Source organism: Haemaphysalis longicornis, unplaced genomic scaffold, assembly GCF_048455015.1.
Source record: "Haemaphysalis longicornis isolate Haplotype H1 unplaced genomic scaffold, Haemaphysalis longicornis Haplotype H1 scaffold_1, whole genome shotgun sequence".
NCBI classification, from domain to species: Eukaryota; Metazoa; Arthropoda; class Arachnida; order Ixodida; family Ixodidae; genus Haemaphysalis; species Haemaphysalis longicornis.
Window position 1 is genome coordinate 142,407,797 of NW_027526203.1, and position 25,318 is coordinate 142,433,114.

A 25,318-nucleotide genomic window follows, 5' to 3' on the forward strand; every position below is an offset into this window, starting at 1 on the left:
CTGATGATTTCGTCAACGCAACGCTTGCCCTCAGTTCCTAGAAACGGTGGAGCAGCTGTCCGAGATGGCTGGCTGGACAACGATACAGAAAAAGGTGGTAACAATTGGGAGGCCCTTAGTGGCCATCACTCGAATTTCAACATCTCAACGTTTAACCTTAAACTCTATTAATGTAGCTTAGCAGTAATATAACAGGAGCTCTCAGAAATGAATAGAACTTCATAGCGTTTGCCCGGTAAAAGTAGTAGAAGGCTTTAGGCTGGTGGCTAGGGGCCATATTCTGTGCAACGACGGGCATAGAGGCACTGAGGAGTTGGTGTTAGGCTTCCTGATTCACCAGGAGATAGCAGAGTATGTGGATGAATCCTACAGTTTGAATGGGTAGATGACTGCTATCCCCATCTAAGCAGCGCAAGTTGCAGGCAATTCTTGCGAGTTGTATTGTTTGTGTAAGGATGATATTCTTCCAGCAGTGTGCAGTATTAGTGTGGCATTATCATTTAGATGTTATTAGCTTCGATTTCATCTGGCACGTTGAGAATTCCTTTATTAATTACAGATGTTACTTAGCAAAGTACATATACATTTTTTAATTTTGTTTTCATCACTGCTATGACTTTGTAATAATTAAGAGCTAAGCAACTGTATGGTTTTATGTGCGCCGTTTTATCATGTGTAAACCACATACATGACTTTCTGTTAACTAGAAGATAAAACACTTGTGTACGTTGTATGCGTTGCTTTCCAGGTTTACTATGCTCAATTGGCTTTGTGTTACTCACGCAAAAAATCTGTATGTAGATTAGTTTAGTTGTTTTCCATGTGTACACAATGTATCTGCCATTGTTTGTATGCCATGGGTATTGGGACCGCCTGAACTTGTAGCACGACTAGCTTTTTGTTCCCATTTTCCTGCATTTATGTATATAATAAATGCTGAAATAAGCAAATACAAGTCGATGTACCGATGTCTGTCTACGCAGGTAAAAGTTAGGAAGGGGCTACGAGGATGTTTAATTGGCTATAAATAAGTTTAACTTTCGGTATTCCACCGCAGACGAAAAAGAAAAAGAATTCACCAGAGTGTGCGCTGGGAAATTTTGGAGTAAATGTTCTAAACAGCCGAGATGTCCCACTGGGTAAATCGGCGGTAGAAAATAACCCCCTAATAATGAATACGTCGTTTAAAAAGTACAAGAATAAAAAATTCATAAAAATCCTCAATTCCCACGCCAAAAATTCCATAGTCCGTATTTTAAAGGCAAACCCGAATACTGTACAAAATGTTTAGGTGCTTGGTGAGGTCGCAACCAGTGGTCACAACACAGTATGCAGCCGACTCCCTCTCAGTCTGAGAAGAAAAAAGAAATACCGTATTTACTCGCCTAATGATCGCACTCGCATAATGGTCGCACCCCCGAAGTTTGTCGTCAAAATTAGATTTTTTTAAATTTCCCGCGCAATGAACGCACCCTGAACTTGCCACCGCAGTATGTGGTATGTGTGCCAAGTCTAGCTGATGATGATCGTGCTTACCTCTGTTTCCTTCCCTTTCAAACCGCTCATGGCTACGTTAGTGCCGCCGACTCGCCGATAATAGCGATATCGGCAAGCATGCGTTCAATATTGATGAGGAAAAAGCTCTCAGTAAATGCAGATAACGTACTCACAAGACAAGCAAAAAAATGCGCTCAGCTTGCTGCGTCGGCCCCCATGTCTCTTTTGATGTCCTGTACTATGACAGCGGCAGCCACTTATAAGTCGCCCTGTCGTCACCTCGCAGTAAACTCGTTCCGCAATTCATTAAAACAATGCATTTTGTGTCACTTTGCAAAGCAGCTGGCGGCGGTGTGCGGAACTGTATTATGTTTTTATTTATTATTTTTATTGTGTTTATGAGGCCTACCATAAAAATTTTGACCTGCAACTTGGTTGCCCTTTCTGTGCTTAAAAGTTTTTCGCGAAAAATTTACTCCGAGTAATGAACGCACCCTTAAATTTGCATTAATTTTTTTTTGAAAAAAAAGTGCGATCATTAAGCGAATAAATACGGCAGCGTAGTGTTGTCAAATAGATATAAGTAGCAGTCCGCAAGAAACAGGGTGGAAGAAGACAGAATACTGCTTCAGAACCACTTCGAAGGGTTCACAAAGGACGTTTCGTATACAATAGCTCAACTGAATGATCCCCGAAGCTGAGCCAATGGAATAGGCGTAGTTTTGGAAATCGATTAACCGCATGATTGCGGTCATTCGTGAGCACAACGTCGCAAAAAAAGAGGAAGCGTTAGAAAGGGGGGTGTAATAATTCGTTACGGCAGGAAAATTTCCTTTAATGGCGTCGAACTGCGAGGGCGTCCCTTCCAGTTCAATGTTTAGAGGACATGTGTGGGTGGACATGTTAACATGGCTGCCAATTGGGAATCGCGCTGAATCGGCTAGCGGGTATTGGGGACAGTGGTTTGACATAGTAACGTCGCAACCGAGATACCGCTGCATTCATAGTCACTACACAATCCACTTATTGGGTATTTCGCTCGGCATATTCAAAGCCTTAACGTTGAGCAAAACGGCTTTCCAAGAAAGGTGAATCTCGTTCGTCAAGCTACCCATTCCAATTGACGACATTGAAGAGCTTCTGCTGTCTAATGCCGTATATTGCCAATCCACGTATGCCACGTAATGCCAATCTACGTACATTGCATGTTTGGAGGCGTGCATTCAGCATTAACGTTACGCGACCTTTTCGTTGACTCTAATTATTGGTGAAGAAACTTTTAAACTCAGCGACCGTTAAATAGCAGGTTCCAGATAAGGACGTTAGAACTATAAGCGTACCTTTAAGCCTAACGGGCGGCAAGCTTTGTCCGGGCACTGCCATCTTCCCTCCCAAATCCACCTGATGCGGGTATATTGCAAGGCCGTCACAGCTAATCAGAATTTTTACGAATGGTTGTGGGCTACATCGAAGCGGGTGGGAATGTAGATAACAAGCTCTAGTCATGCTTTTCGTCGACGCATGTCTGAGGCAGCCACTGTTTCAGCCAAATGAGCATAGTAAAGCGTGATGGATGCCCCACAAAAAATAAGGGAAGTCCAGCAGCTTGTGCAATCACAGACGCAACCGGACATATAAATAAATACATGGGTCATACATGGGAACAGCGGAAATATGTCCCATAAAAATGTCCATTCCTGCTACGATGACTGAGAAAACAGTTTTGAAAAAAATTACCTTGTTGAACCTTGTTCAACGGTCAACCAGTATAACCCCAAATGAAGCTGGGAAGGCCTTCAAAACAGTGAATACCGGTAACAAGAGTTATCTATTGCATCATTGAGGAGGCATTGTAGTAAAAAATTCAGGATGATCCCTGTAATAATTATTATAGACTTTGAAGGTAACATTGGTATAAATAAGCGAACCTAATTCTAATATCAAAAAATGAAAGAAGCTCACACTAACGCGTAAGACTCGGAAAGTACCGAAGGTGTACGCAACCTTCACGCCCGTCACGAAGGTTTAAGTCCTCGATTGCAGCCAATTTGCTCGTTATTCGCTACCTAGAGGACCTTTACTCTGGCATTGTTGATATATGTGTGAGGTTCTTTCATTGTTTTTGGAAATGATAATCCTTGGACATAACCTTGGAGGGGCTCACCTTGGAGGGGCGTACGCTATGACGTGCCTTTCTCCTTCTGCCCAAGTGTTGCCACGATTACGGCGAACGCTGGAGTTTTGTTTTTTGCCAGTCATGGCCAATCTCCCTAAGTGGGTATGTTGGCTTGACAAACATGCGCCTTGGAGGCTGGGCGGTCGCCATGAGGCACGCAAACACGAGCGCTTTATTTACCAGGCGGTCGCCGCAATCTTGGACAATCTCCATAAGTGGGCACGCTTGGTCTGACAAACGTGCGCACGAGACGATGGGAAGTCATCGCGAGACATGCACACACGAGCGCTGGGCATTTTTCTTGGTTTTGTTAACTGCCGGGTGGTCGCCGCGCAGCCCGCGCTCACGTCCTCGCTCTCGGCAATTTCTTGGTATTTTTAACTGCGGACACGAAAAGTGCGATTTGCTAAACAACTTGGCTGTTAAAAAAAGTTACGCTAAGGAGGGAAACAATTGCACCACAACAAACCTATTTTTTCCCCAAAAGTATTTTGCCGAACGAATACCTAAGCGCATAAACGGCTATCCAGATGTTTAGGAACGGAGAAAACAGGCTGGCTTTCGAAACGTTTCCATACAATATATCGTATTCCTGCCATCAACCAGTCAATAAATACATATCCGGCATATAATTCACCTTTCTGTACTGCATTCATTGATTATAATAAATGCTTGACTGTGGGCCCAATGCAACGGTGGTGGAAGCCTCCAGCAATCGTGGAGATGGGGGCCATAGATACATAAATCTATTAGACGACATTACGGAGGATGGATGGGTAGGATACTCTTCCATAAGAAGACAAATTCGTTTACCATCAGGAATCGTGTGAGTCAAGAAGACGTCTCTTTCCGAAATTGAGAGCCTGTCAAGAAGAGGTGTTCAGGGAGCCTAATCTGGAGATGCCAGAGTTGGAAATAAATGACGCATGCGTGAGTAACTTTACATTTTGAAATGATATTGACCTTTAGAGGCAGCCCAGCAAAGACTTGCAGAACATGTTTTAAGAAATGCACATAAAAAGCGCAGTTGGAAGAATAACCGCAACACTGATAACTCGAAGCAAGTTGGACAACATGATGAGAAACACGTCTTAAAGGCAGGAGTTAAAGTAATGAATGTACATGAGTATAACAATAACTGGAAGTTGTTAGTGCTGGCTAACAAAAAATTAAGCGCCCAATCATTTTGTGCTTCTCTCAGGTAGGCTCCCAGAAGATGTGCAGACTCGGACCGGCCGATGGAAGTTAAAAAGAAAAAAAGACGGCTGGCTCGTGGTCGGCGGCACGTAGGAGACGACGGTCTACTCCAAAGAGTTGCAATTTATGTACACGAACTATTTAGATCTCATCGCATGTATCACAAAAAAGAGTTCGGGCACGCCCCGCAAACACAATATACACACTATACACCAAACACCTCCGTTTTATTCCGAAAGTCCCGCCTCTCAAAGGGACGTTCCAACACAGATTATTCATGACCTATCAAGTAGCCCACAATAGGACTCTGATTGGTAACAACGGCCACCAATCGTAGGTGTGTACACAAATAACCACGTAGCCCCCTCTATCACTCCATGCGGAAACTCCAAGGTGTCCACCTAACTCGTTCAATCATAACAAAAAACGATCAAATAACGGCAAACGCTCAGCGAAGACCATAAAAACTTCGGAAAAGTGCGTCTCAGTTCCCGCCAAATAAATAACGCTGAAACGTGGGTCCCTGCAGAAGAGTCCAATCTCTTGTCGATCCCTGCATGTTCGCGGAACTCGCTTCGCACGCCCATTACAAAAGCGCTGACACTCCCCCGACAACATAGTTCTGCCGTCAGGGCGACAACCGCAAGGCCCTGATGAATCTAAGCACCGCTGCGACTCTTCAACGATATGGGCTCCGCAGACCTAATGCCGCGGTATTCAAATTCCTACATCCTGACCACACGACTTACCTTACAATTCTCGTCTCTGTTCCGAGGGCCCCTAACTGCCATGACCATTTCAATACACCGATGGGAACCATAAACAGCACTACACGCTGGAAAAAATATACATAACCCTTCCACTCTGTCAAAAAGGAGGAGGAGGAGATAGCCTTTACTACATTAGGAAGACACTAGGTCAAGTGGGGGAAGTGGGAGTAGAGGGTGGGATATTCGATGCTTGGGACATCTTGAAAATAAACCATTCAAGTTGAAGCTGGTTGGCTTCTTACGAAGGCGGAAGAGGCCACGTGGGGTGAGGAGAGCAGGCTCACGGCTCTAAACTGCTCGCGCTAGACCGCTTTCTAGAGAGTAGTGCGCAATTAAAGTCAGCGTGGAGGGTTCCAGTGTTCGAGGGTCGATGTATGAGGAGGAGGCATTTGGAGGAGGCTTGAAGTTTCTGTAACGCGTGAATTTTGGACAGTGCCAAATTAGGTGCTGGAGATTGGCGGGTGTGAGGGAGGCGCAGAAGGGGCATCGAGGCGGCAGGGATGGGGTGTACCATTTACGGAATGTCAAAAAGGATGACCAGCAAAACAGTGGTGCCGGGCTTCAAAGTAAGCGACAATGTGCTTTGGAAAAGTCGTAGTCCAAGCGGTTCACGAAGCAAAATACGTGTGTTTGTAATTTGTGATTGTGAATACTTCCTGGTTAATTACCTGAGTGAAACATTAATGAATTTGAGTTTTATTCCAGTGGACAAACACGAAGCTGCCCTTTTCGCTCCCGTAGAAGCCCGTGTATTCAAAGCACACGACAATATCAGAATATTTACAACGTTACAGTGAACATTGTACTTTTGAAAAATATAAAACTCGGCAGAATGTTGAAGTCATCTTAGCGGCTAATTATCATGTGATTTAGTTAGGCAAAGTTTCAATAAACATGAGGTAGAGCCACCTTCTGTAATGATACTCCCTTCAAATGTGGACGTGCTTCACTGTGCAGGACTAACTGCGGGAAAGCCATCTTACAAAAACAAAGAATACAACGATTTCTTTAAGGTCGGCTTCACCTCTAAACACAAATGCAATGCTTGGAAGAAATTTTTTCAGCGCGAATTCGGGACCTCTTGTCTTAAAATATGAATGCCCTAGGACGTTTTAAAATTTTTTGTCGAGCTTTTCCATGCGCGGAAGATGTGGCGCACAGTGTTTCGATCCGGATAATTTGAGTGGGTGTCGAAACGTATGGTTTCGGCACCCACGTGGGGTTTCGGCTCGCTTGCGATTCTTGTCTACATCGCTCTGTTGCCAGAGACGATATGGTGGAACCTAGCCATAGGCAGTTTTGCTGAAAAGGCTCAGGTGCCCCAAAAAAACGTATTCACTAAATTTTCTAAGCCACGAATATGGCTACACACGCATTTCCGTCCGTTGCGCGCATTCTCAATGGCTGTAATCGACGTCACTAGCAAGAAAACAGACACTCTTCCGGCTTCACAAAAAGAACGGGCTAAAAAATTCGTTTATGACCGGAATCACTTCTGGCCTCTCGGTCCCCTCCATCTATACTCTCCGTAAAAACACACAGACGATGAAAAATGCCGCTGCGCAAGCACGTCGCACGCCTCACACACTACATCAGCTCGTCCGACATAAAAAAAACATAAAGTAATAAGTCAAACAACACAAAAACAAAACCAGTTGCCGGTGGTTCTTTATTAGTTATGTCAAGTGCCGGAACTTAACAGCTGCCTTCGTGAAATATTCAAACGCAATGAGCAGTGAGCTCCCGTTGTCACTATAAAGGCTATTATATAACGACTGCGTTCTTCCGGTGAAGACGTAGAGACAGATCCTACAGGTAATAATTAACACCTTGAATGAGAACATAGGCTGGCGTTACCAAACATGGCGAGAGAATGACATGTTTAAACTTAGGGATAACAAAACAGTGGCGTGGATTATGGAACAAAATCGGGTGGAAGATCTCCGAGTTCATATAAAGGGTAAGTAGGGTTGGGCATGATATGTAATGTCTTGAGGAAATGAGGGGGACAATTCGTTTCCCGGAATGGCTACGGACGAACAGGCTACAAAACGGGAGAACGAGAGCTAAATTGAGGAATGCGGCAGAGAGTTAAGGATTAATCCGCAATTTTTGGAACATCAGCCGTAATTTCTGTAATGCAAACGCCTTTGCCCTGCAGAGACAGAAATATACTGTTGTTGATGGTGATGAACTAAAGTCTCCTGTTCCATATATAGTGATTTTTAGAGCCACGGTCCTCCTCTCGCTTTCGCCCAGCATGTGGCAGCGACATTCGTTGCATCGAAACAGTGGTCGTCATAGCCCTCGTCGTCGTCGTCACGTCGTCGTCGTCGTCGACGGCGGCGGCGGCGTCGGTGACACTTTTGCGCCGAATAACCATGATTGTTTGCTTTTTCAAGAGATGTGATGTTGTACATATAACTATTATGCCGTCCCCGCACGGGGCACCTTGAGTATTCATGGTGACGGTGTTGGCGACACCGCGGACCCCGAGCCCCCAACATAAACTGTAACCTACCGGGGTGATGTGTCTAAAGGTCAAGGGTAGAAGCCTCAAACGGTGGCCCTCGGTGCCCAGGTCAAGCTCCGGGGGATGGGCTCCCTGTCTGTCTACCAGGCAGGGAGCTCCGGGACCTCTCAGGCTATCAGGGTAAGGTTTGGGAAGAAAGTACCCCCGTCCCCTGCTTCTATTACATGCCATATGATAAATCGTAAACCCCCCCCCCCCCCCAAACATGATCGGACCTTGAAAAGGGTCCGCACCGAAGAATCTTTTCCACCTCTTCCTGCCATCAACTCACCGAAACCTGACAACTACTCACGTTTTTTGATAGTTGAATCGGTTGACAAATCCAAGCCTCTTTCCTCACAATCTCTATTCCTTGTATCCAAGTTTCTTGAATCTATCCTAGGCAACACATACAATGCTAAAAAACTAAGAACTGGCGAGGTCCTAGTTGAGGTTAACTCACAGAAGCAAGCCACAACTCTCATGAACCAAACCCGCATGGCAGACCTGGATATCAGAGTCACACCCCACCGCAGCCTCAACAGCTCCCAGGGTGTGATATCTGAGCCAGACCTCCTAACCGAGACAGAGATCGATCTGCTCAAAGGCCTAAAAGATCAAGGCGTGACAGCAGTAAGGCGCATCGTCATTAGGAGAGATAACAAAGAAATAGCCACCAAACATCTGATTCTGACTTTCGACCGCTGCACACTGCCCGAGCATATCAACGCAGGTTTCGTCCGTTGTTCTGTCCGGCCCTACATCCCGAACCCGCGGCGCTGTTTCAAGTGCCAGAGGTTCGGGCATGGTACCAACTCCTGTCGTGGTAGAACAACATGTGCCAAATGTGGCCAGCATGATCATCTATCCGACAACTGCACTGCAACCAACCTTACCTGCCCGAATTGCCAGGGTCCACATGCAGCATACTCTCGCGCCTGTGAAAAGTTTCAACTAGAGAAAAAAATCATTAACATAAAGGTAACAGAAAACATCACCTTCCCCGAGGCGCGAAAGAGGTTCGCCTCTTTCCCTCTGGGGAGGTACGCCGACGCAGCTCGCCGGGGGGCGGAGCGGCGTCTGGTTTCCACAGGGACCCAGTTCAGCGAGTCTGACCTGGTCCCTCCCCTGCCCCCCCCCCCCCCCCCTGGGTTGCCTCTGGCAGCCCAACCCGCCACTACACCGCTTGCTGAGGCAGCAGCGGTTGTGGTGCCAACCTCTTCCGTCGGGACCGGTGCCGCTCCCGTCCCTGCCTCCCCGTCCTCCAGTGCGTTGGAGAGTGCCATGGACACCACGGGCCCCGCACCGGCTCCCACCGCCACCGCACCGCCCGTGCCACCTCTGCCGCCCCGGACGCCCTCGGCGGTGGCGGCTCAAACGAAGGGCTCCCGAGGGGGGACCAAGTCCGGGGGCCCGGTTCGACGGGCACACCCAGGACATCGAACGATGACATGGATGTCGTGCCGTTCTTGCCTGCGGTGCACCGCAAGGAACGCGTCCCGACGCCAAAGCCTCCCGACAAGCCGAAAAAGGCGACAGTCACAGCCCCGAAAGACGACACATAAACAAACACACACACTCCAGTAGCTCTCACACTAAATAATGGGAAGAGAAAACATAATTCAATGGAACTGTAGAGGCCTTAAAAATCTTGACGATGTGTATGAAATACTGCATGCTAATCAGCCAAGTGTAATGTGTGTTCAGGAAACACATTTCAATTCCAAGCACACAAATTTCTTGAATAGTTACATGGTCTTCAGAAAGGACAGGGATGGCTGCACACACTCTTCTGTTGGTGTGGCCATAATCGTCCGGAAATCCTTAGCATGCCACCCTGTCACTTTAAACACTATCCTTGAGGTTGTAGCAATACACTTAATAATATTTAATAGGTTGATAACGGTATGCTCCATATACATTCCTCCTGATGTTACACTTTCGAGCTCTGACATCGAGGCGCTGCTTGACCAGCTGCCCGAACCATACATTCTAACAGGCGACCTTAATGCTCACAATTCTCTTTGGGGCTCCTCTCGTACGGATGCCCGGGGTCGCCTGATAGAGAGGTTACTTACATCCTCTGGAGCATGCCTTTTCAACAATAAACAGCCTACATATCATAACATAGGACACAACACATACTCATGTCTTGACTTGGCTATTGGCTCCGCAGTTCTCTTTCCTCTTCTCGAGTGGGGTGTGGGAACTGATCCATATGGCAGTGACCACTTCCCCACCTCACTTACATACATAGGTAAAGGCCCATGCAGTCCACCTTCCCATAATAGGTTCAATGAAACACGAGCTAACTGGAATACATTTACAGAGACATCCAAACTACACCACACATCCATAGGACACCTACACGTTGAAGAATCTACCCAACTCCTCACGGCGCACATCCTCGACGCCGCCGAAAAGTCTATTCCCCACGCCTCTGGTGCCCCGCGCAACCAGCGGAGGCCGTGGTGGAATGAGGACTGTAGGCGGGCGCGAGAGGCCCAGAACAAGGCGTGGGGTATCCTTCGTCGGTACCCCACGTCGGGAAACCTCCTCTTGTTCAAACGGGCCAAGGCGTTAGGAAAACGTGTGCGCCGTGAGGCAAAACGAGAGAGTTGGCGTACATTCATAACATCAATAAACTCCTACACAGACTCACGGAAAGTATGGACACGAATACGCAAACTCAAGGGACAACAAACACACAGCCTGCCTCTGGTCAGCACTACAGGGGACACACTTGAAGACCAGGCTGACACACTCGCACAACACTTCCAACACGTGTCCAGTTCAGCACACTACACGAACACTTTCCTGAAACATAAAGCCTGTTGTGAAAAGAAGTCCCTACACGACAACAACAAATCACAGACTTCTTACAACTCCCTGTTTTCACTACATGAGCTGAGGGCTGCTCTGAGCACGTGTAAACCCTCAGCTCCAGGCCCAGACAACATCACATACACAATGATACGACACGTACACGCAGACACACTTGAAGCACTTCTACATCTATACAATAAAATATGGCTTTCGGGGCACATTCCATACTCTTGGAGGGAGGCCATTGTAGTGGCTTTCTTGAAGGAGGGAAAGGACCCGTCGTCCCCCACAAGTTACCGTCCAATAGCCCTAACGAGCTGCCTGTGCAAGCTCTTCGAGAAGATGATCAATCGCAGGCTCGTGTACTTCCTCGAGTACAACGGTCTTCTCGAGAGCTGCCAGGCAGGCTTCAGGGCGGGGCGCTCCACCAATGATCAGCTTGTTGCATTGGAATCTTACATAAAAGATGCCCTCATTCACAAACAGTTCTGCATTACAGTCTTCTTTGATATGGAAAAGGCCTACGACACGGCTTGGCGATACGGCATCTTGAGTGACTTGAAGTCATTCGGTGTTTCGGGCAACATGCTTAGCACTCTTTCTAGCTACATGTCTGAACGAACTTTCCGTGTAAGAATTGGTAGGGCACTTTCTAATGTACATGTTCAGGAAAATGGCGTGCCTCAAGGAGGTGTTTTGAGCTGCACACTCTTCATAGTGAAGATGAACTCACTCCGTAAGGCATTGCCACCAATCATTTCTGGCTCAGTTTATGTAGATGATGTGCAAATATCTTTTAAATCATGTAATATGTCAATCTGTGAACGCCAAGTCCAGCTCGTCGTGAACAAACTTGCTGGCTGGGCGGACACAAACGGCTTTAAGCTGAACCCCGTAAAAAGTACTTGCGTTGTGTTCACCCGTGTTCGCGGGATCCATGTGGACCCTGACATTACTCTAAACAGCGTGTGGATTCCTGTAAAAAAGGAGCACAAGTTTTTAGGCCTAATATTCGACAACAAACTAACATTTCTTCCTCATCTGAAAATGCTTAAGCAAAAATGCCTAAAAACTATGAATATCCTTAAGTTGTCTCCCACCAATCGTACGGTGCAGACAAGCAGCTACTCCTGCGTCTGTATACTGCACTGGTTGGATCTCGCTTGGACTACGGCAGCGTCGTATATGGGTCTGCAACGAAAACGGCACTTAAAATGCTTGACCCAGTTCTGCATTTGGGGCTTCGCCTTGCTTGTGGCGCCTTTCGCACCAGCCCTGTTGAAAGCCACTATGCAGACTGCCACAAATGGTCCCTGTATCACCAGAGGATATACACTGACCTGTTGTATGCCTCTAAAATCATGTCTCTCACAAATCATCCTCTTAACTCGACTATTCATGATGCATCCTCACAGCAGCTCTTTTTAAACCGTCCATCTATTCCCATGCCGTTCCCTCTCAGAGTGAGAGCAGAAGCTTCTGAGCTAGCAGTGTCATTTTCATATATCCACAAGACAGCGATCATTGATTTTATTGCACCATGGCAAGCCAGGGATGCTTCTTGTGACCTGTCCTTTGTGCAGTTCGACAAAAACAGGGCACCAAGGGCAGCTATTATGCAGCATTTCCTCTTCCTACAGGATAAGTACCAGTGTGCAGAGTTTTACTCCGACGCATCAAAGACAGCTGATGCTGTGTCTTGTGCTGCGCATGGACCGAACTTTAACATGGCAAAACGAATGAACTCCCACAACAGCATTTTTACAGCTGAAGCACACGGCATTTTACTTATTTTAGACCACATTGTTCAACAGCAAATTCCAAAGTCCATAGTTTTTACAGATTCTCTTAGTGTTGTACGTGCAGTTTTGTCTAGAAAACGCTCAAAAAATCATGCAATCAATCTTGTTTTTAAGGGCCTTATGGTGGCATACGCATCAAGTCTTGAAATAACAATATGTTGGGTTCCTGGCCATTGTGGAATAGCCGGGAATGAAACTGCAGATGAAATGGCCACTGCTGCTACACTCTTGAATTCAGTGGGCATAGCAACACTTCCGTACACAGATATGAAGCCACACATCAGACACCAACTGCACAACACGTGGCAAACACACTGGAGTGAACAGACAGATAAAAAGTTACATGTAATAAAACCGCACTTGGGACCATACGCTACTGACTCACATAACAGACACATTGAAGTTACCTTAGCTAGGTTGCGGATAGGCCACACTCATGTAACACACTCACACCTGCTCACTAGCTCTCCAAGACCTGGGTGTAGCAGGTGTGGGGAGGGCCTATCCGTAGTCCACATCCTAATCACATGCAAGGCACTCGACACAACAAGACACAGACACTTCAAGGAACTATACAGACAACACATTCCGCTACACCCTTCGTTGTTTTTGGGTGATAATGCCGTGGTCTCTGTGCAACGCGTTTTTAAATATTTGTCTGATGTAAACTTTTTAAACCTCATTTCCTATCATGCGTAATCAAAACTGGCCCTATACACCAGCTATCACCATTGTCGTTAGTTGATTTTAGTGTTATTCTGGCTTTAGTAGCCACTATTTTCTTCTAGATACTTTTGTTTGGCGCTCTTTGCCCCAGCTGGCCTTGCGCCAAAAACCTCCAACCATCATCATCATCAACTATTATGCCGTAAGGCAAACTCTCGCAAAAAAAAGAGAACGAAAATTCCTGATTTCGCCAATCGTTCCTTCGATGCTCCATTGTAGACTGTGCATGGAATGGCGGATAGGATGCATTTTAGAAAGTGATCATCGGATTAAAATGTGCCTACACCATCCGCCTAATTTCGTGCCAAGACGCGGCAACCCCACCATACTTTTTAGCATGGTGGCATGGTCGTTTTAATATACGGGAGCGGAGCTCATTCTCATGCTTGGTCCCTGAAGTTACTTTTGCACTGCTCTAGTGTGGAAGATCACAGGTTGCTATACAGATTGCAGAAAAAAACTTCCCTCCCCGTCGATGGCAGGACGGACATTTCACCGACGCGATCAACGGCTGTACGCGGCAGAAGCTACTGTGGATGCTTACTTTGAATCAAAGAGGAACGTTGCCAGAAGCGACATCTCTTCAAGCATTGTGTCCAACTTCCGTTTGGACGCTGAGGCGTTCTGCGGCACAAACGTGCGCGAAAATAGCCAGCCTTCGGCATTGGCTGCCCTAAAGAAAACTTGGGCCCTTCACGAGAGGTTCCACATTCTGACCACAAACTCGGTTCAGCGAGGCGTGGTCGTCCCCGCCAATACACAGCTGATAAAGGGAAGGGAAAAATCACTAAAATTTACCATTGTCGTACACTCTCCCATTATACAGCGGCATGAGAGATCAGGGCGCAACGCGTAGGAGAGAGATGGAAGCCATTCGAAAGCGTCAAGGTAGATCGCAAATCAAATTATCTCCACGGACAAGATTACAAAGCCGTGTGACAATATGGGGACCAACAATTCGTGTGAGGCGCAAAGATGGACATTCAGTCTTTCGAAATCACAACCCATAAGAAGTGCCAGCATGACCGGCTTCTTTAGGGGTGAAGCCCCTTAGGGGCTCTGACTGTCGGCGTCTCCGGTCGTCGTCATATCATGTAGTCACGGTACTAAAGCATCGGGACACTCGTTTTCACCGCCTCGCCGTAGACGGTAACACGTACCAAAAGAAAAACGAGACCAGTTCCAAATAAACTGACATGTTTTAAAGAATTATGGAACGCTCCCTGTCCACTTCAGCAGTCGTCAAGCAAAAGCAAAAGCTGGTGTTAAAGGGTTATAATTTGTGTTACACTCAAGTACCCACCCGCTCTGGACGCTAAGCGTGATCGGGTCGGGTGGTCGGTCGAAGGAAGGGAAGGCATACTTACCTGCTGCCGGGCCTCATTGACCCCTGAGGACGAACCCCCAGGGCAAGGCGCGGGCATTGCACTGCGCTCGCGCTGACCCCAAAAATTGCGCAGATGGGGAATGTAAATTGCTTAAATCCGGTTCAACGCAAGAGATGGCGCCACCACTTCAGCAAGCGCACGATTTCTCCTCCCACTGGCGCTTCTCTGGCGCTTAATCAGCGCACCCCGTGTGGCACGAGAGAGACGCAATCTTTGAATGCACTTATACGCCTCGAGCGCGGCCTGTAGGGGCGCCACTGAAATCCCCCTAGCGGCCCGTTTCGAAAGCAGGCGCGGGAGTCGGCGTCCCGCTCCCCAGTGCCGCCGCTGCTTTTGCGTCACGTCCACGACTGAGATTTATCGTGTGCGGGCGTTTGAAATCCATGTTTATGTGGAGCAGTCTTTCTGTTCGCAAATGAGGTCTGTTTTAGAGAGTGTAAATATTTCTGACGCGATCTTAGTGTTGTATATTCGATCTGTATAAGCGCCAGGTGTGTGTCACAGGCCAGCGTCGCGGAACCGGCGTGTGATGGAGCCGATTGTAGTTACACAGACCTGAATTTACTAGCAGTGTCTCCGTAACCACCGGTTCCTCAGATGTTCATTCTACGGCTATACACTACGATTTAAATTGGTTTTGTGCGCTTACATAATCAGCGGGGCTCTCATACCTGACAGCACGCCAGTTGCGTTTGCCAATATTATAACTTTGATATTGATCACCACCATTTACAAGCCAGTCTGTGTTAATTTCGGGAATATTCAACAAAAGTACGATGGACAATGCATACGTAATTATACTCGGGGATCAGCACACGACAAAGTCTTCTTGTCGTGAGGTGAGCGCCCGCAAACATTCATCTGCTCCTCTGCGAGCAGCGCGGAGACGGGCTTGGAATATAATCCGCGTCCGCGACTAATGCTTCTTCGAAATATCGTCACATGGCACAGGGAGCCAGCAGAATAAAGCAGAAACTGAAATCAGAGGGCCTTATTACAACCACTCTCTTCCTACGACACCTTTCATCGCTTGTTGAACAGCCTACCCTGTATACTTCCAAAAATGCGGCCGCCGCATGATCAGCTGTTCGTTGAAGTATAAACACAAAAGGAAAGTGAACGCGAGATTTGTGTGTGATTACTAAAACGTAGTTGCTTGATTCCGCTCCGCATTTTTACACAGCGTCCCCCTCCCCTCCCCCCCCACCGATGTCTCGCGAAATAGCAGTGCCTTTCGCGTATAGTTGGTCTAGTGAACCCTACCTGGCTTCAGTTTCGACGAACGTCTTTAGCATGTCAGAAGCTGCACTGTTTTCTTTATTTCCGTTAGAGAATTATGTTTCTTAATTCCGCACTTGCACAGCATTTATTTTTCCGTGGTTTCATTAACTTGCCTTGGTTTGTGGGCACATATTTAACGACGCACAGCTAGGCTTGGAATATACTTAACATTTTCGCATGGTTTATATGCTTATAACAGGTTGGCGCTTAAGAATTTACTTCATTATTTTACGTCAGCTGCGTTTGCTATGCCGGCGATGATCACGAATTCATGCTATGCGAGAGGTAGCGGAGCGTTGTGGCGGAAAGCGTGTTGTTCGGTGTTACATGCACATCACGTCTTCCAAACCCCGGCAGTCCGGGATTTGGTAATCACATCCCCGAAACATATTTTTCTGCGACGTATATATTCGAAACGAAGCCGCATTCGTTGTCGACGCTGCAAAATGAAGCCAACCTCTCATTGTGCCAGTATCAGGTCTAAACGAGGCGACAGTAGAATTCATTTGTGCCTGATGTTTTGGAGGTGACAGGGGTGATATGTTGCTACCGTCGCCGACGCCCGGAAGAGCGGCGACGAAGCACGCAGAACCGCGTCCCCGGGTAGCTCTTGCAGGCGATCGCGTACTCTACGAAGACGCGGCTGCTTTTTAAGTGACCTAAACGTACTCTTTGCCTATAGACGTCCCCATAACAAGTATTTTACAGCGCGCGGAAAGGCGAAAAGAAGCGAAACAGAACCTAAACACTGCACGCGGCCCTATCAGCCACGCAGCGCAAATCCCGTCAACGCCGCGGAGAAGCGGCGGCAGGCGGCGCAGCGATCGCGAAGCTCGAGGCGTATACACTGCATGCTTGGCCCCTCCCTAGGCTTCACGTTAATGGTGATGACCCAGCATTCTTCTCTCGGCACGCCTACGGGGTGGATTAGCGGCTGCATCCCAATGCAGGAGGAGCTGCTTACAAGTTCGCCCTTTCCACAAGCTGGCGATTAATTCCTCGAATGATTATGTTAAGGAACTTGTATAGCAGTCATACCATTCGTTGTTCCGACCTATTCTTTTTGTAACCTAAAGAAGAACAAAAATTAGATGTCAGCGGCTTTCAATAAGCGCGGTAATGACATACCATTTTTGACATTTCGACTTCATCCTCAGTCACCCGGTCTTTCCCTTCCTGATCTGAATGCTTTACTGAAGAAATCCTGAAGAGAACAATGGAAGATAAAGCCAATTTGTTAGGTCACTAGTATTTGCCCCAACTTTTTCGTCTCCGCATGCCTCCGCTAAGTTTATAGCTCACAAGTGTTCACTTAGGCTAAAACCATACTTGGAGAAATAAACATGCTTGCCCAAATGGGACAAAAGAGGAGCAGATCTATGAAGTATTTTATTAGTCATTCCAATTTCAATCTTCACTATTTCGGGGATGCAGATTATTTGCATGAAATGTTATTCAAAGAAGTCACAGTGCCATCCGCGTGTTCGCAGTGCTTCTGTTGTGCTCAAATGCACTAAACGTAGCTGTGCTTCCGCCTTGAGAAACTTTTGTGGGGTGAGGACTTTAAAACTTTCTGGTAGTTCACCACAGTTTGCTTGGAATACTTTACAAACACAACATCGAAAGCTCTATTACTCCAGGTACAAACCCAGAAACCGGCTCGTTCCGTCAGTCTGATCTTCAAGCTCAGCCAAGGTCAAGCCAGCGCTTTGTGCACTTTCGCGCTGTGAAAGCTTCGAATCATTCGCTCTTTCAAGAAACAGTGTGCGGAAAGGGGCATAGGAGGATAGGGTAAGAGTACGTGCCATCAGAAAGTGATACAAGGAGGGTCTGGCCACAGTTAACAAACACCAGTTGCGAACCTCCCCATAAGCGCCATGTGTCAAAATACGGTCCGCTGTTGCCCCCTTGTGCTGGGGGAAACAAATGAACGAGGCAAGCATGGGGCAATTTGGCTAGCTGGCCATTCGTCGACAGAAAGTTGAAGTAGCTCTCAAGTGCTTGCGACTGTTGCCGTAAGTCATAAAAGATAAAACCGTGGAAACGAAGCAAACAGTACACAAGTGTATGTTTCCTGGTTTGCACAGAAAACTCATTAGCTTGTATAATTCATAAATTCTTGGGAAAGTTAAGTTTTTCGTTTTGCAGGGGTCGCACCACTACGCTTGCCCTTCAGCTTCAACGGTGTAGGCGTGCTCGGACAGCCCGGTCTCTAAAGCGGAGGCTCGCAAATTTCGGATATTGACAAATTCTGTTGAGGAATGCATCCTAGTTCACCGCTTGTTCACGCCTGGAGCTTCGACTACGCGGCCAGCACCAGTGTGTTGTTATGTGGTGCAATTGTGCTTCGGTTTACTGCGCGCTCTCGGCGCAAAAACTAGCTCTAGAAAGTTTAATGTTTAAGGCGTCCAACTACGGCAAGATTTGTATGGTTTAAATTTCCACGCCAAACTTTAAAAAATCACTCTCGTCTTAATCCCTTCGTTACACAAGAATGAAAAATAGTTAGGTGTTATGTTGTAGATTTGATGAAATATAATCGCAAGAACATTTTGACCAAAAACAGCCCGTGCTATGACATCACGCAATGAAAAAAACGACATGCTCGCGCTGCGGTAGGTCCCAGTGCAGGATTCATTTTTCTGTTAAAACGTATGCTGTGGCCAATGGTATGGGATGGTAAAAAAGAGTGTGGGATGGTAAACTCCGGTTTGTTATGATATTTGCTAATTAAACCATATAATACAATAAAAACACTGAGGAGCCTCGTGACAGCAATTTAATCTAAGAACAAATTTAACTTGGGGTTCAACGCACCGAAGCTGATTGATCGATTGTGCGATCGATTTATTTATTATTCCTTTATTTTTAATTTATTTAAATGATTGATTGATTGCGTGATTGATTGATTGATTGATTGATTGATTGATTGATTGATTGATTGATTGATTGATTGATTGATTGATTGATTGATTGATTGATTGATTGATTGATTGATTGATTGATTGATTGATTGATTGAACGCCCTGAAGTTACTCCTCGGCTGTGAAGCTTGCTGTAGTGGAGCGCTCTGGAACAATTGTAGGGCTCTGGAGTAGGTAATTTGGCGTTGAGGAAGTTGTAGCATACGGTCTGTTACGAAAACACAAACGAAAACACCGCGAAAGGTAGGTGCTTGTTTTCATAGGTAAATGCATAAAATCTTTCTGAGCTTTCGAAACAATTTTAGATTTGAAATTTTAGGACAATAACAGTCTTTTTAATGAGCTTCTCCCTAAATTTTACATTATTGTTAACTATCTGCTTTGTCTGCAGAATAGTAGGCCTAAACGTTCTGTCAGTCTCTCAGTAACAAGAAAACTCTTCATTTTTATTTCTTTAGCTTTAAAACAACGTGTTTTATTTTATAATTACGTAGTCTAACACAACTCTCTGCTTGTTAGTGGCATTGCTTTTGAATTTACGCCTACCAAAACATTTCAATCCTAGCCAAGGCGAGCGCAGGGTATAATGGCAGGCCATCACGACACAGACGGCCTTCATGGGAGCCGAATATATGCTAGCGCCAGATTCCAATCTAGTGTGTACTGTTAGAAACTCTCTGCCCGGTCGCAATTTCTTTTTTCTCTATTTTACTTATTTCATTCTGGCTAACTCAGAGGCAGCCTGTTGGAGGGCAGTGCTTTGTGATGCGGGCAGGAGCGCTGTCACGTGGTATTTTCAAAAATTTGCAGGGTTTCTTATAATTGTCAGTATAAATGAGTACGCAATTAGTTCGTTGCTGAAAATGCCGCAGTTAGATGCTTCTTGTGGGTACCTAGAAGTGCCCATTGACCCTTTCCTGATTAAGACAGCACTTGTAGAGTTAGATAAGTAATTACAATTGTTATTAAATCTCATTACAATAAAATTACTGGCCACTAATCCACTGGACTGCATACATTATGCGCTAAGTTTTCATCGAGTAACATGAATGCTCTGTTGTTCAGGCTTTGTTGCACGATAGCTGTGGCACCCTGTATGAGACCTTACATGTAACTGAACAAATTTTCTACCTTCAAACTCTATTCATGGTTGAAACATTTTCCAGCAACACTGCCTAAACGAATATTGCTCATCGCCATTATATATCGCACCATCTTACAGGAAAATGCTCGCGTGTTCGCCTGTACGGCAAGGTATTCTTCTGTGTACGCGGCCATGCCGTTTCTCGGTTGCGTTTGATTGCATGTGTTCAACTTTGGCCGAAATAAAAAATGCACGTCAAATACTTTCACACACATAGCGTATAAATGGCAACGTACCCTTCGGAACTTCTTAACACACCGTCTTCCACACTCTCGGCGGCGTAAATAGTCTTTGGGCACCAAGAGTGCTTGAGTAGTTTCGTGAAATTATCGAAGAATAGAACATGTCCATCTCCTATAAGGAGAATTTTATCCATTCTCTTGAGATACTTTCCCTGGGTACACACTACGAATCGAGTCTGAAAAAAGAATGGGCCACGTACAGTTTCTTGGCCGTTCAGAGATAAACTTAGTGGTTATGTCATTAACGTTATTGTATGTTCTTACTAAACGAATTAAAATTCCAAATGCAAATTTTTGGAGAACACACCGACTAGGTGGTAACCTGAGTGGCAGGGAAATGCTTTCCCGACAGATTCGAATTTTTACATTACAGAATGGAATGTACTACGTTTGGGGTGATATGCGTAAGGGCTCCCGGAGAGATTTCAAGGTCATTTGTTTTCCTGTGCTGATGCTCAAGGGGTTTAAACGTCTTTTGAGCAACGGTTATTTCCTCCGTAAGGTCACTGCAAACATAAATATCTAATAATAATAGACCAGTCTCCGCGCATGACGCGTTCCACCTTTAAGCAACCATGGTAATTCTTTCGCCAGTGAGAAAGGACCACTTGTCTTCTAATGGCCAATCCCACTGAGTGGCTAAGGGCCATTTGTATGGCACAACTGCCACCATTTCACGACGGATGTGGCATTAACAGGTGATACTGCAGAAGGCACGTGCTACAGCTGTACACAGCATTTGGCGCTAGTACAATCGCAGTGACACATGCAGGCAATAAATGCAGATTTGTTTTGGGTCGGATGTTGCACAAGTCTTTAGTAGAAAAAGCGTAGATTTCTCAACCTTTCCTTTCAAGATTCCGTTGTTTCCGATGACACGTTCGAACACCTCGAAAGCGACGTGGATGTCCAACGCGCTAAGGGTATCATCAAGAAGGTATATGCTGCTGTTGCTGTAGACGGCTCGCGCGAGGGAAATGCGTTGCTTTTGTCCTCCGCTCAAAGTTGTGCCCTAGAAAGGAAATTCGGAAAAATCTTAGGGAGGTGACGCCCGACCAGTTCAGTAATTGGAAAATATCAAAGCGAGACCAGCGTAATAACTGACCGCTCTGAATACATTCGAATCGGTTTTATGAGCCATTACCTGCCACCAAAATGCTTAGTGGCTGCTGTGCGCGCACATTATGCATTTTTTTAATGTACTAGTATAAACGGCAAGACAACCACAGGGTGGCCTCCTAAAGTGACCGCATGGCGTATGCTTCTTCAAACGGGGAATGTACTTCAGAGGACGTGGCTTCTGCTGATAAGAACGACGTTCAGGGCTTACAGATTCCATGGAAGAGACAAGGCTGGGAGCCCCCGAGGGGTTTGTTAATTCTCTGAACAATAAATCACACTTCAGATTGCTTACTTTCTTTGGGGAGGTTTTGTAAGAAACTTTATTACAACTTGATTATGCTGACAAAGACAAATGATATTTCGATCAAGTATAACCATGGAATGTAGGTCCAGTCATCGGTACAGTTCATGATGGTGTTGAGCACCTCAATCTTTTTACTTGTAAGGTTTTATGTTGGTCTCACCTTTGTTAGCATAATAAAATTAGACTCAATTTACCCTGGACGCATAGCGCGGCTGGTACCTCAACCCAGTTGCTTTATATACTTACCAACACGACACTGAACTTTGGGGTCAGGTAGGAGTGGTACTTATGAACGAAATAACCGGTGAATCTGCATCTGCAAAGCTCGAATTCATTGCTCCTTTCTATCATAGTAGTGACTGATTATTGACAGTCACACGAGTGCATCATAAATAACATGAACAGCATTTAGTTTAAACGAAGACTTTAATACAATTGATTGAATACTTTGCTTTATTGAACATCTTCATTGACTAAGCCTAACGTAAGCTAGAGAAACATTTTCAAGCTAACTTTGAAGAAGCGGAAGCATTAGATAAAATCATGCTTGTGTGTAAGATCTTCGGCGCAGGTAAAGAACTTAGGTTGCTTGAATTATTGACAGTTTTTGGAGACAACTGACCGCCACATACTGTATGTCAACTGACAGCCAAATGACAGACAACTGGCAGACAGTTTTTGAAGACATTGACAGCCACACTTTGCTCTTCAGGGGTATCTTGATCACGAAACAAAAAAAGGTACTACTGGGGTTCACACCCCTGCAATGAGCGGAAAGTTTGTGCTCCCTTAAATAAAGGGTTTCGTATCTATGTTGCTCTCAGATCACGTACCCTCTCGCCAATCTCAGTGAGGTCTCCTGCAGGAAAGCCAGCCAAGTCCTTATGGAGGCAGCAGGCAGCGAGCACCCTATTGTAGCGGTGAACATCAAGTTGCTTGCCAAAGAGGATGTTATCTCTAACAGACATGTTATAAATGCAGCCAGTCTGTGGCACGACTGCAAGGGAACCCTGCGAGAAACGTAAGGTAGTGGGCAATGAGACCGGGCACAGACAAAATTTGTGGCTCTAGCGTCTAATACCGAAAAGACACTAAAACGTAGAAGCACGTTTGCCGATATCGTTAGAATACAATGAATCAATTTGATATAAATATACCGCTCGTGGCCACCGAACTTGTTTATTAACAAGCAAATTTTCAAAACGCAGGAAACTCGTGTCCTTGCCATATACGTTTACCAGCGCTACGATTTATGGCAGCATTTCAGGAATGTCAAGACAGGATACAAGAGACTTGTCCCTAAAAGTACGGAAACAATGGTAATATGAGCACCTACAAATGTTTAATCAACGCATCTTGGTTACTTTTACAAAAACTTTTTGAGAAACACAAACTCTACCTTTCAAAAATTACCAAACCTGCTTTTTTACACAATAAACACTGAAATTTGTTACAAATCTGATTCGCCTGTAGTACTCTGTCTTGGTGCGCTTGTTCAAAAATTATTGAGGGTGAATGGAGGAACTATCGTATCTTTGTACTGCCAAGGTATGTGTATGTATAGTATAAGTAACGGTAAAATAGAAAACTATTCGCGGGCGAGACGAACCGAACGAAGAGTAAATCAACTTCACTGTTATACTTTATACAAGTGCTAGCGAATACCCCAGTGGAGTTAGCATGTGCTTTTCTAGATTTCCTTGGGTGCGCTGCTACGGGTAAGCCTACTACGGCCACCGAAATTTTTGTACCTGCACTTTTACATCATAAGTACTTGAGCCAACTCGTGCTGGGCTTCGAACGCAACCGTCCGAACTTCAGAAAGTACGACCTTTGGAAGAGAGTGCGTGCATAAACATTGAAGGGCAGAAAGCGCGACCTTCGGGTGCTCTGCAGGTGGGAGGTCCCTAAGTCTGCAAGCTGACTTGGTGCTTCCTGGGAGATGGGCCCTCACCACCAGCCTAAGTTGTACGGCTAGGGACGAGCTGTTCAGGAGCCACACCCAGTGCTGTGGTTTAAATTCAGGTAGTGGGAGGAAAGTTGGTTTGTAAAGGAAATTTCCCGTCTTTCAAAGATTTTCGGCTGTATTTTGGCCAAAAGGGAAAAAAATGGAATCGTTAATAGATGCAGAAATTTTAGGAGTCCTTAAGTAAAAAGGAAAAAAGAATGCCCGTAAGCCGAACCTCGTATCATTTGTTACTTTGTTTTGTTTTGAACAAACCTCTTAACATTTCATCGGATATATTTTCAAATATCCGCAGTCGTACTCGCGCAAGCCACAAGCATCCAAGACCACTTCCAATCCAGTTCATAAAATCATAAAACAGGGAGGGAGCATAAAGGAAAGAATAATCTATGAGAAAGAGCTTGTCAAGCGTGAATAGGTGGCGGCTGAAAGGCTCAAGCCTGTTCGTATGTACTCCTGAGCAATGTAAAAAAAAACATTTCTCGTGGGCATTAGTGCGCGTGCTGTGAACCAGAGACGGCGCTGAAATAAAAGTATCTCACTTGCTCAGCAATGTCGCGATTGTTTCATACAGACACTTTTAACTTTAGCATGCAAAGTAAGCATGCTGTTTGGTACAAAACGTGAAATGCATCATCCGCCTAAATCAATCAAATCAATGGCAATGCACAGTAAACTTCTGCTAAGCGGAGATGTACAGGGATTAGTTCACGCTGAAACTCTGATTCTCGTAACGATGCCTGCGCATGCAAGGCTAAGTAATGTAGACAGAGGTGGCGCTGGGTGACCCTCAAAACCGAACAGGAATCCACGTAAAGATCGATTAGCAGCTAATAGAGAATGCGAGAGAATGTAGAGGGAATTCTCAAGAAACCTGCGGGAAAAATGCAAAATATAGGAAATTTCTGAACCCAGAAATTATAATTTTTTTTTTCCAGTACGGAACATCACTGATGAAGCGGGGAATTTTGCGTAGTTTACTGGATAGCCCTGTAGTACGCAAATGTGACATACGGAAGGACTCCGTCCCGACTCTTATGTTCACCGTCGACGTACATAAACAGCATATGCGCGATCGTCTTGTTCAGACGTTCCGTTAGTCCGTTCGTTTGGGGGTGGTACGCCGCCGTTATTCGGTTATCCATGTTGCTGAACCGTAAGATTACTAGCATAAGCACCGCAGTGAAGGCCATTCCGCGGTCCGTGATTAGGACTTCAGGGGCTCCATGTCGCAGCAAACCTTGGTTTATGAAAAACTTCGCGACTTCTTGTGCAGTCCCCCTCGGAAGAGCCGGCCGTCTCTGCGTAGCGCATCATGTAGTCTGTCACTACGACAATCCACTTGTTCTCAGATCGTTACGTTGGGAACGGGCCCAGGAGATCCATTCAAATCTGTTGAAAGGGCCTCGATGGGTAGCCGATCGGCTGCAGAACTCTGGAG

At 45.8% G+C, this 25,318-nt stretch overlaps 1 protein-coding gene across 1 annotated transcript in view; it reads right to left on the reverse strand.

Moving 5' to 3' along the window:
* The window catches only part of LOC144137284 (ATP-binding cassette sub-family C member 2-like), a 105,743-nt gene extending 82,840 nt beyond the window's left edge, over window positions 1-22,903 (reverse strand). Inside the window, exons 1-4 of the mRNA XM_077669459.1 lie at window positions 22,745-22,903; window positions 21,330-21,497; window positions 20,480-20,661; window positions 17,304-17,379 (exon numbers count right to left, since the gene is read on the reverse strand). Coding sequence (XP_077525585.1) covers window positions 17,304-17,379; window positions 20,480-20,661; window positions 21,330-21,497; window positions 22,745-22,879 — 561 coding nt within the window. The 5' untranslated portion in view covers window positions 22,880-22,903. The remainder of the gene's footprint in view (window positions 1-17,303; window positions 17,380-20,479; window positions 20,662-21,329; window positions 21,498-22,744) is intronic.
* Window positions 22,904-25,318: the final 2,415 nt, after the last annotated feature.